This window comes from Clupea harengus, chromosome 9, assembly GCF_900700415.2.
Source record: "Clupea harengus chromosome 9, Ch_v2.0.2, whole genome shotgun sequence".
NCBI classification, from domain to species: domain Eukaryota; kingdom Metazoa; phylum Chordata; class Actinopteri; order Clupeiformes; family Clupeidae; genus Clupea; species Clupea harengus.
The window spans coordinates 12,962,231-12,974,120 of NC_045160.1; the positions used below are offsets into that span (position 1 = coordinate 12,962,231).

General features: G+C 45.6%; 1 protein-coding gene across 1 annotated transcript in view; it reads left to right on the forward strand.

Annotated features, from left to right (window-relative positions):
* Positions 1–54: 54 nt before the first annotated feature.
* The window catches only part of LOC105911026 (segment polarity protein dishevelled homolog DVL-3), a 28,628-nt gene continuing 16,792 nt past the window's right edge, over positions 55–11,890 (forward strand). Inside the window, exon 1 of the mRNA XM_031573510.2 lies at positions 55–1,034. Within this exon, the coding sequence (XP_031429370.1) occupies positions 874–1,034 (161 nt within the window). The 5' untranslated portion in view covers positions 55–873. The remainder of the gene's footprint in view (positions 1,035–11,890) is intronic.

Here is an 11,890-nt window from a genome sequence, read left to right on the forward strand (position 1 = left end):
ATTTCTTCACACAGCCAACATGTTCACAGAGTGCCCCTCAGTTTGTTAAGTATGACTTAATTACATAGGCTGTTCAAACAGACTGTTGTGAGGTGTGAGTTAGCTTACTTCCCTGACTCAAACGAGGCTGGACCAGCATTTGATTCAATCTTTACGCATAGGGTTGGAAATGGTGATATGTCCACAGGAGGGCGCTACGCCCTTATGTGTGGACATCAAACGTGTTCAGGGAGGTAGTCTCCTGAACCTTAAAATAAACAATCAAGAGATTTATGGTCTTTAAATACTGCACAAAATGTCAGGTCCTTAATAGGCTACATTCAGTGTCTGTCGTCCTTAAAAAAAAAAATACAACTAATTATATTCCAAATATTCATATTAAGAAGAAACAGTGTCTTGTCCATGTATCTTTTCTTGTTCTTTCATTTACCAACTTCATGGTTTCGTACATATCGCTATCCTTACAGTTTTTCGTCTCATCTCCTGTAGAGGGAGTCCCTTGGAAAACTGATAGGAGGGGCTATCCTTACACATCGGCAGACAGCTGTTACAAGGAACAGGGGGAAGCTCTGTTCACACGGAGCCCAATCTGGGCCGACCTAACGTGCAACTTCACTGTTTTATTTTGGATCCGAGGCTGCATCGAACAACTACACAACATACCGGACAATCAAACCACCATTAACTTTAAACGAGTATTTCGTTCGCATTTGTTCGTTGTGGACCGATCTGAAAGCGCAACAGCGAGGCTCTCAATAGGCGGATAGGATCGTGCCAGGAGAAGGTGTATTCAACGCACAAGCAGCACTAAGGAGGCTGCGAGTGGGACTCGGCGCTGGATGAGCACGGCCTTACGCTCCCCAGCGGCCTGCCATGGGGGAGACCAAAATCATCTACCACCTCGATGATCAGGAAACTCCCTACCTGGTCAAATTGCCTATTCCAGCGGATAGGGTCACCCTCGCGGACTTCAAAAATGTCCTCAATAAACCCAACTACAAATTTTTCTTCAAGTCTATGGATGATGACTTCGGGTAAGGTTGACACATTACGCTTCTGCTACACTGATTTATGCCCTGATTTGAACTCACCCTTTTGTAACATTTCACCCTATAACTGAATGTTCCATGACCCAGTTCCCTGTAACGTTGCTGTTTCAGATGTAGGTAATACCAGGCACTTTTCTGCATGACTATGACTGTTATAGCCTGCCGTACACCTTTACGGCAGTCTTCGGAGATCCTTTAGCCATATCTGCATGACATCATGACAACGAATAGACGAAATATTGTTTTGATTATATCTAGTCTCCAATAAGTTTTCACCTTTGATTAAATGAATCGATATTAAGCGAATAGTTTATTTTATACACTTCACAGCGTCCATTTTGGAAATGGAGGACTCTATATGGTTATAGCATTAATGAGGGGTGCAATAATAGTGTTACAGTTGCAAGTCTGAGATTTTTTTTGAAGGAGGGACCATGGGTTTGGGAAAGGAGGGTGTCTGTTTATGTCAAAAAGGAGGTTTCCAAGGCTTCCAAGGTCAACCAATAAAACGGCGGTTTGGGTGGAATGGAGGAACAAGGGGGTTTGTCGGCTCGTTAGCAACTTACAAAAGCCTTGTGCTTAGAATTTGCTCAGCGGGTGGCAGAGACGGTGTCAGTTTTGTCGAAGTGGAGAACAATCCATCTGGGTCAACACAAGTAACTTAAAATTGTCTGTGTACTTCGTCATGCGGTCTGAAGACACAAGACACCTCTGTTGCACTCTTATCTAATTACTTGTTACCTTGCCTCAGACAGCATTTTGGAGTTGGCTCTGTTGCTGCGCCCAAGTAGGCTACATTGTTTCTTTTTTTGTTGTTGCCGTTTTAAGCACAATTTTACATTATTTCTGCCCAACAGTGGTTACGCAGGAGAAAATGCGAAAATGGCGGATGTGGACTGGAGGGGGAAGGTTAACGAACTGGACTCTTTTGTTGTGAAAAGAAAAGAAGGAAAAATGTCCTTTTGTCCCCTTTTAGTCCCCCTTACGTACGAGTGGTGTACACTCGTCTAAACAACGGCTGTGTGCACTTGTTAAAATGTGTAAGGGAGAGATAAGAAAGCCTACACGTCTCTGCATGGTGACTACAGTACTTTCGTGTCCTACAGAAGGAGCGGTTTATGAAGCGTCTGGAATGCTGACTTGGAAACACTGTAACATTCGGGAATACAGTGTGCACTGAGCAGATTTACACGCGAGTCCCCGGGGCCGAATTACTGTCAAAATAGCCTGCTGAACAGTGTCCCATTGCTAAATTCAAATCCATACAACGCGGGTTTTGTTTGCTTTTGTTGGCTTGCCAGGGTGTTGTTTTCCAGGATTGCCAAGCCACATATGCCCCTCAGTCCCACAAACACACAATCACATACAGTAAACAAAACAAGACTCTCACGCAGCTTGTGTCCTTAGTGGTCAAGTCTCTGTTCCTTCAAAACCAGCCCTTCAAGGTGAACAGCTAGCTATTGTTCCAGACCCCCTGGCAAGCATGCTTGCTTTTCTTCTGAAGCCTGCGAGCAACGCAGCGTGAGGAAGCGTCAGGAACCACTCGGCATATGTTCCTCTGGCACACGGCTGATGATGGCAGCGATGACATCAGTCAGCTAATATATTACAGACTGATGTTTAGCATGTTTTTACCCCCTGTCACGAAACGTTTGTGGTGTCTGTCAACCTGTTCCCGTTTATTATGAATGTCTGTTAGACTGTGACACAGATCTCTCTGTGGTTTATGTTGTTGTATTGTACATTGTAGCAGAAATATCTTCTTGTTATGCCAACTGTTCAGCAATGCAAGACAAAGAAATGTCACATCTCTCCGAGATTAAATTAGTGAGTCAGAATCATGCAGAGCCAACGTAGTTGAGGTTATGCTAGATACACTTGTTGATGACTCCATCTCACATTCCCGTCCGCAGGGCAAACGTCATCGTGGAGTCATGGGTGCGTCATTGATTTGTATTATGTCAGGTTATTGGTTTGACCTCTCCTGCTGTGTGAAGAGATGAATTGCATTTCTCATCACATTAGTAAAGTAGTAAACCTTTACCCTCTCACACTACTGTGGCTCCTGTGCCCTGGCTAATTTATTCACTTTCTGAATAAACTCTCTGACATCAACACATTTGATCTTCAGCAGACAGACACAAACACACACATATATGCTCAGTCATACCTGAATTTATATTTCCATTGAACTCATGACATCAACTGCCTGACATCAATGCATGTTTCATTATCCAGGGCCCCATGTGTCCGCGCACACACACACACACACACACACCAACAGATAAACCCAGTCCTTTCTGCACAACTGCTGATAACATGAAGTCTGATAACAAAGCATGCACACTCGTATACACACACACAAACGCACACACACACACACACACACACACACACACACACACACACACACACACACACACACACACAGAAAGAGTAAGGAAGGTCTCTTCTCTGTATGACTTGATAACCCGGCTCCAGTGCCTGCCAGTGGTATAAACGCTGTGCTTGGTTGACTCATGGCTGTGTGCAGTAGTAGTGATAGCGGATGAGGTTCACTCACTGTCATGTCAGTATCATGACCAGATGACAGCTTGAGTGATGGGGTAAAAAATGCATGCAGCACAAGCCACCAGCTTTAATAATAACCCATGGCCTCTCTATGTATGAGGTAAACACACCTGTCATTCCAACTAGCCACTAGGCTATGCACTGTGCAGTTCTGTGGTCCACCCCACAAAAAAAAAAGAAAAAAGCTTATGCTGCAAAAAGGGCCCTCATTAAGTCAGAGCGCAAAGGGACAGGTGCATGTGCACCTGCATGCCAGCCACAGCGGATCAGATGACACTTGGTCATGACACTTAGGTTTCTCTAATGAGGAAACCAGAAAGCCAGAAAAGTTTGACTGATTGCCTGATCAATCTGACAACTTTCTGTGAGACGTAGGTGTGCAAACAGTATAATCTGTGACGATCTTGCCACAGTATAACAGGGCCTTTTTCTTCTCTGATCTCCTTCTATCTGTTCTGGGTTTTCTGTTGTGGAAAGTATTATCCAGTATTATCTGGAAGAGCACAGAAAAATGATGCATGCAAATGATGCATGATTAAGACCACAACCTAGAATGGCACAAATAAAGCTGCCTCCGAAATAGACAGTTTTATACCAAAGGTTTCTGCAAAAGCCTAATGCTTCTTAAAATGGGTAGTCCCTGCAGATGTGAGTGTATCTCTGTCTTCCCAGCTTCTTGTAATTGTGTATTAATTGCATCCTGTTGGACAGTGCAGGCGTGGGTTCGTTTTACATGCGCAGAAGGAAATGAAGCTTTATCTGTCATCTTCAGTGCGTGTGGTTGTGTAACCCATTTGAGGAGCATTGGTGATATTGCAGTGATCTCGATCAAGATATGCCAGCCCATACAGAGTCCAGCTGGGAATCTGGAGCGTGGCCCAGATAGAATCGTATTCTCACACACACACACACATACATATGCACGTTCACACACACACATAGACACACACATGTGTGTGTGTGTGTGTGTGTGTGTGTGAGATTATGCAGACCAGTTGGGGGTGTGTCGCGGCTGCAGGGATAGGGCAGCAGTGGCTCTCACCCCTCGAGATTGTAGATGGCAGCTGCTGAGGCCACATGGCCTCTAGCATCATCAGTACTCTCAGACATGCATGCACAGACACACACACACACACATGCACACTCACACACACACACGCATGCACAGACACACACATAAGCATGTACACAGGAATACTATTTTTGCCTCTGTCTCTTTTACATACACATCTTAAGAGAACATGTAATAAATATATAATAATATTTTCTCTCAGTTTGACTCATACATGCAACACGTGCACATACAGACATTCTCTCTTTCTCACACAGACACGCACATAGCCTACTGTCTCTATCCCTCACCTCACAAGCGTTTCTTATTCACACACACACACACACACACACACACACACACACACACACACACACACACACACACACACACACACACACACACACACACACATTTACAGACAGATGGACAAGACCATCCCCAGTGACATGTCCAGTTGACACAGCTCTTGAAGCAGAACCGGAGACACACTGTGTGTCCCTCGCCAAACAGCCCCACCCCGCCGTCATCCCGACCACTAATGTCTCAATCTGCCACGAATCCGTTTCGCCAGGACCCATTCAACCGATCTTCCACGCCTGGACCCACTAAAAGGGATCACCTGTCCCCCTGTGTGTTGACACCACCCTCCAGTGAAAGTGTTTTTTTATAGGGAGCCCCAGGCAGCTCCAGGACATTGTGAGGTGGTGACCCTGCATTAGAGAGCTCCATTCTGAGTCCGAGGAGCTTAACACCGAGGTAGATGACAGTCAGGCCACCCTCTCCATAAACAGAAGGGTAGGAACGAAGAGATGCATGATATTCAATGCGGAGAGGTAAAGCAACAAAATGAAGGACCATAAGCTTTGTAGCTGAGGATGTCTCTCTTTCTTTTTCTCCCTCCCTATCTGTATCTCTTTTTCTGTTTCATTCAGTCCTCAAGACACACACACGCACACATGTATCTCACACATGAAAGCATGTAACACTTGTCTTCATGTTATCCCATGTCTCTGGTTTAGATGTCCTCTCACTGACTCTCCCCAAAGGACATCTCACACTATAGCCTGTGTGTGGGGTTGTGTGGGTTATGGAATTGCTTTCCTCCTTCTCTCTGTGTCCCTCTTCTTTCTTACTCCTTGCCTATTCCCCCTTGCAACCCTTACTCTTTGATAGTGCTGTGGATCTGTCTGTGGTTGATGATGCAGAATGCCCTGTTGGCAGATAGCACCACACACACACACACACACACACACACACACACACACACACACACACACATAAACTGTAGAACGCAGCTGGAATCCTCCCCCTTTCTCTCTCCCCAGCAGAGCACATCTGCTTAGCAAAAGAGCTACGCATTAGAAATTGGGACCTGTGATGTCCAATTGTGTGTGTGTGTGTGTGTGTGTCTGTGTGTATGTGTGTGTGTGTGTGTGTGTGTGTGTGTGTTTGTGTTAGAGGGAAAGAAACCGAGAGTGGAATAAGGGGAGGCAGAAAAAGTGAGAATGCAGGATGTGTTGCCGTGTGCCCATCCCACAGTCTTTTGCTTGATACAAAATTATGTGTATGTAATTTCCTGCAGTAGGCCTGCCAGTGTGTGTGTGTGTGTGTGTGTGTGTGTGTGTGTGTGTGTGTGTGTGTGTGTGTGTGTGTGTGTGTGTGTGTGTGTGTGTGTGTGTGTGTGTGTGTGAGAGAGTGGTCAGTCTGGCACTGGCAGGGCCGTGAAGTAGAAAGAGCTTTTCGCTCTCAGGCTGCACTCTTTCTCTCTCCTTCAGTTAATGTTTCTCTTAAGGAAGCTGACCCACTTTCTCTCCCTCCACTCCTGTTTTATTTTCCTGTCTTGTCTTCTCTCCCACAGAGTGTGTCTCTCTCTGTGTGTGTGTGCATGACTTTGTGTGAGAGAGTGCAATTCTCTGTGTAATAGTAGGTATTTGCATATCGTACGTGTGAGCACTTTTTTGGGCGGTAATGTTTGCATAGCTGATGAGAGCGTGTGTGTGTGTGTGTGTGCGTGCGTGTGTGTTATAAGTCTCTGTGGATCTTTAATCCATCTCCCAGGCTCATTGTCTCTCTGGCTGAGTCTCGCTGTTTGTCCTGTTTGCATCTCTCCTGACAGCGAAGGAGAGAGTGTGGGAGGAGGAGGAGGAGAAATAGAAAGAATGCAGCCTCCATACGTCTGAGAGCACAAACTCCCTTTCTCTCTTCTCTCCACCTTGTTTGTCTGGGTCCTCTCTTTTACTCCCCTCCATCTCTCTCTTCACTTTCACTCACTGTCTTTCTGTCATTCCCTTTTCTTCCTCCCTTCTCTTTCTCTCTGTGTCTACATATTTATCTTTGTGTTTCCCTCGCCTCCTTTCTCTCTCTCTTCTCTCCCTCTCCCTCCTGTCTCCCTCCTTTCCCTCTCTCCATATCTCTCTCCCTCTCCATCCTTTTCTCTCTCTCCTATCCCTCCCTCCCTCTTTCTCTCTTGTCTTCTCTCTCACACACTCTCTCTCCCTCTCTCTCAATCATCTCTCTCTCTCTCTCTCTCTCTCTCTCTTTCTCTCTCTCTCTCTTCCTCTCTCAATCATTCCCCCCTCCCTCTCTGAGCCCAGAATCCCATTTGTCTTCTTTTTCCTGAGTAAATCTAATCATATTGGGCTATGAAGAGGAAGGGACTCTTTATTAGTGGCTTGCTCTGTTTACAGATCAATGGAGCTGTCTGCACATGTCGAGCATAAACACACACACACACACACACACACACACACACACACACACACACACACACACACACACACACACACACACACATGGACTACCCCAATGGCACAGGGTGTGTATGTGTGTTTGGGGGCGGGGGTTAAGGAGGCCTTTGAGTGGCAGAGGAGGCCCCAACCCTGAGGGAGGGAAAGTAGAAGAGATTATTGAGTGAGCGATGGAGGGAGGGGGAGAAAAAGAGAGAAAGAGAGAGAGTGAGAGATGATGGGATTCATGTTGGAATCGGATGATGGAAGACCAGGGGACCAAGAACACGAGAAGAAGAGGACAGATAAAAAAGGCTGAGCATCCTGTGATGATGATGATGATGATGATGATAAAAGTGATAAAGATGATGGTTCCTCTGTGTATGCTGATGAAGATGATGGTTCCTCTGCTGATGATGGCGTTAATGGCCATGATGGCGATTGTCATAATGATGATAATTTGAGTAATGCCCACTCATGCCTGTAAATGGAGGGAGCCAATGGCTCCATTAGATGGGGAGAAGAACAGATGCCGGAAGGAAGAAGGGAGGGAGGTGGAGAGGAGGAAAGAAGGAAGGAAGGGAGCGCGAGAACAAGACAAAAGAGAGAGAAAGAATGGAAGATGTAACACTACAGCCACAAAGCTTAGAGGGGCTACAAAGCTACACTTGACCTGTCCTGTTAGCTACATGTGATTTGCATTTGAACATGACTGCGCTGGGCGCTAGCATCCCATTTCCCTAATTAGCTAATGGATACCGCAGTGCATTTGATGTTCTCTCTCTCTCTCTCTCTCTCTCTCTCTCTCCCCTCTCTCTCTCTCTCTCTCTCTCTCTCTCTCTCTGCGGTCAGGCTGAGTCTGCTTGGGAGTGGGGTCTGGCTGGGTGTATGTATGACCCATAATGGAAGCATGCTCAGTCAAGTGCAGGGAAAAGGTATAGACCATCTTTCAGCCTGGTATTATGTTAGCCTTGCTGTCTTGCACACATGCGCACTATAGCGCACACATATATGCACACAAGCACATCCTAAACACACTCTCTTTGTTTGCACCTTGTCCTCGTACACAGGGGTTTACTCATCAAGCACTTTGTTCTCCCTTCTCACAGAGAAACAGGCATATTCTAAAAACAAACTCTTTGTCTTTATCTTTCTCGCTCCCATAAACACATAGTGCTTTACTTACTAAACACTTATTTTTTCTCTCTCATTCACACACACACACACACAGTCCCAGAAAGCCCTTTTTTTATTGCCCAGCTGACTCGGGATTAGGCTTCACCAGCCCGGCCCGGTTAAATCCGCTGCACTCAGCCTTGCCGTCCAGCCCCTGCACAGATTGGAGCTGCAGTGTGGATGTCAATCATTCTGCCCCCTGCCTCACAGGCCCAGACCACTGTTTACATACAGCAACTTATAATCCACAATTCCTCACATAAGATAATGCGGACTCACACATTTGACATGCATGCTGCTGTATGTAGGCCTACATACATATGCACTCACATGCACATAGCCTTTCACAATCTAACACATGCGCCCGTTCACATGAACACACATACACACAATAGTTTTAACAAGACATTGTAAAAAGAGCATTACAGAAGTCAATAGTACAGAAATAAATACAGTAGAACACACACACACACACTAGCAGTCAGAAATGCCTGACTTTTACAGGTGCACAAAAATACAGTCGGCTAGCAGTATAATACAGTTATTTTGCACAGCAGTCACACAGAGACACACACACAGACTGCTGTGTAATAGAGGGTGATTGTAGCAGCAGTAGTCAGGACTGACTGTGACACACACACATACACACATACTCTCTCTTTCTTTCTCTCTCTTTCTCTCTCTCTTACCAACACATGCACAGAGACACACACGTGTGTACGCTCGCTTGAGCAAGACTTTGTGCACACACACACACACACACACACACACACACACACCCCATGATTCTGCTGCATGAATAATAGTAAGTGGTTGGAGTCAGGGTGCTGTGCGGGAGGGAATGAGAGAATGAGGCGGGCAGTCAGCTGGGGCCGCCAGCGCTCAGTAATCACACAGAACAGATGGGACCAGGGACACACACACACACACACACATACACACGTGCATTTGTGCCCAAACATACACACACACACACACACACAAGCACTCTGTCACACAACCACCACTTAAGTATCTCATATCAGCTGCTGATGTGCTACTTGTGTGTGTGTGTGTGTGTGTGTGTGTGTGTGTAAAAGTGTGGCAGTGTTTTTGCTTGTTTTATCTGCCTCTGACGTGGCAGGGTTTGTGGTGTTGTGTGAGCTCCTGTGTTAGAGCGTGGGTTTGTGGATGTGAGTGAGGCACAGATAAAGGCCATGGTTGGAGAGAGAGCGTGTCCATGTTTGTGTTAGCACATTTTACAGTTCCTGGGCATTAAATGAAGCATACCATCTGACTTTATGTTCCTATAACACTAAAGAGCCTGAAAACCACAGCCAGCACAGGGAGAAACTCGGGACTGCAGAAGTATTTCAGCACGGTTGGGGAGTGAGCGTAAAAAAAGGAGGAGGCAGAAAGGGAATGCAGGAGGGAGAGAAAAAGAGAGAAGAAAAAGCAGCAGGAGACAGAGAACGAGTGTTTTCAGTGGATTATTATTGTTGTTGTAATAAACTGATCCACAGGACTCCACCACCACTACCGGCCACTGCCACAGATTTTCCACTCTGTGTGGGTGTGTATCTGTGTGTGTGTGTGTGTGTGTATCTGTGTCTGTCTGTCTGTCTGTGTCTGCCTGTGTGTGTGTGTGTGTGTGTGTGTGTGTGTGTGTGTGTGTGTGTGTCTGTCTGCCTGTCTGTCTGTGACTGTCTGCATTTGTGTGTGTGTGTGTGTGTGTGTGTGTGTGTGTGTGTGTGTGTGTGTGTGTGTGTGTGTGTGTGTTCGTGTCTGTGTCTGTGTCTGTGTCTGTGTGTGTGTTCATGTACCCATGGAGACAGGAAGCTGGAGCGCTTTCTATGTGTCTCTTGTTCCTCCGTGTCTCTCCCACTCATCTCTTTATTCATTTACCTCCCCCCTCACTCATCCCTCTCTCCTGTTGCTGCCTCTCCATTTTTCTGTCTCACTGGGGAGAAATATGGGGAGAGGCTCCGTTTAACATTTCTGCATGCCTCCCCAAGAGCCCCTGTGTGTATGAGTGTGTGTGTGTGTGTGTGTGTGTGTTTAATAAAAAAAAGCAGTGTTTCCCCTACCATTATATTAGGGGGGCGCCCCGCCCCCCCAACGGCACCCCCGCCCCCCCTGGAAGGTCAAGTTAATTTTGTTCAATTTTATTTTCTAAAAAGCGCCAGATCACAACGGAAGTCATTTAAGGTTACCTTTCCTATAGAACATGTCTATAGCTTGTTCTTTTATTAAACAACATAAATAGCCTTATGTTATTTATCTTATTTACACGACGGCATGTCATTTTTGTCTCTACATGGTCATGCGTTTACAATTCTCCTCTGCTCTCTGTATCGCGCACGGCGCACAAACACACAGACACGTGCGCGCACACACAGGTGATGAGCACACTCCCACCAGCGGACAGAATTGGGCTTAAGAATCAGTGCACAGCTACGGACACTTTTAAGCTTTTAAGAACACATTTCCAGGCGTTCATCTTTTCTTAGGTTTGTCTTTCGAAGTCCGTAAGAAGACACTTAAGAAAATGTTCGAGAATGAGGCCCAATGAGAATGGCTACACGAGACGTGGAAGCAGAACGTATGCCCAGGTCTGCACCGAAAATTCAAAAATAGATCTGGCTTGCATTTTTATCATTTTCCGCGAGTTGTGCGTGGCCCTTTTTACATAGAGTCTGGTACACGAAATGTAACATGAAATGTAATGACAATTATTTATTTTTCTGTGAATAATGAAGGAAGCAATAAATCCGATTATTTTCCAAACCCTCAAGAGCTGTTGCCATGGAGAGTTAACGTTACTTTCTGTTTGAAGATGAGGTAGCAGCTAGTGTTGAAGAATGGATGACTTGAAATTTGACGATTTAAATTAATATATGAAATTGAACAACATCAACACCTTTACGGATAAAATAAATAAACAAGGATAGCAAAACAGATTGATAAGCATAGAATGAGAACGGCAGAAACGCAGGCAGGACGTCAGATGACGAGACAGATCACAGTGACACAGGCTGGTTTTTTTCCGTCATATGTGAAGGCTGAGACATTCATCACAATTTATTCAGTCTTACTGATGGTCCTTTTGTAATGTCAACAGGTGCACTTCGTTGTGGATAGGACATTTTTGAGATCGTCAAATTCACACCTAACAACCAATTTAGTGGAATTATTTTGTTTATTTTTTAGATTTAGAAATAAAATAGTCTCGAGTAGCACAGGAATCCCGCCTGTTTGAGACTGTGGTGGCAAGCGCAAGGCTCTGCTTGGTCGTGAGTGAGTGAGCCTCGCGAGCAGGCAGACAGACAGTGATA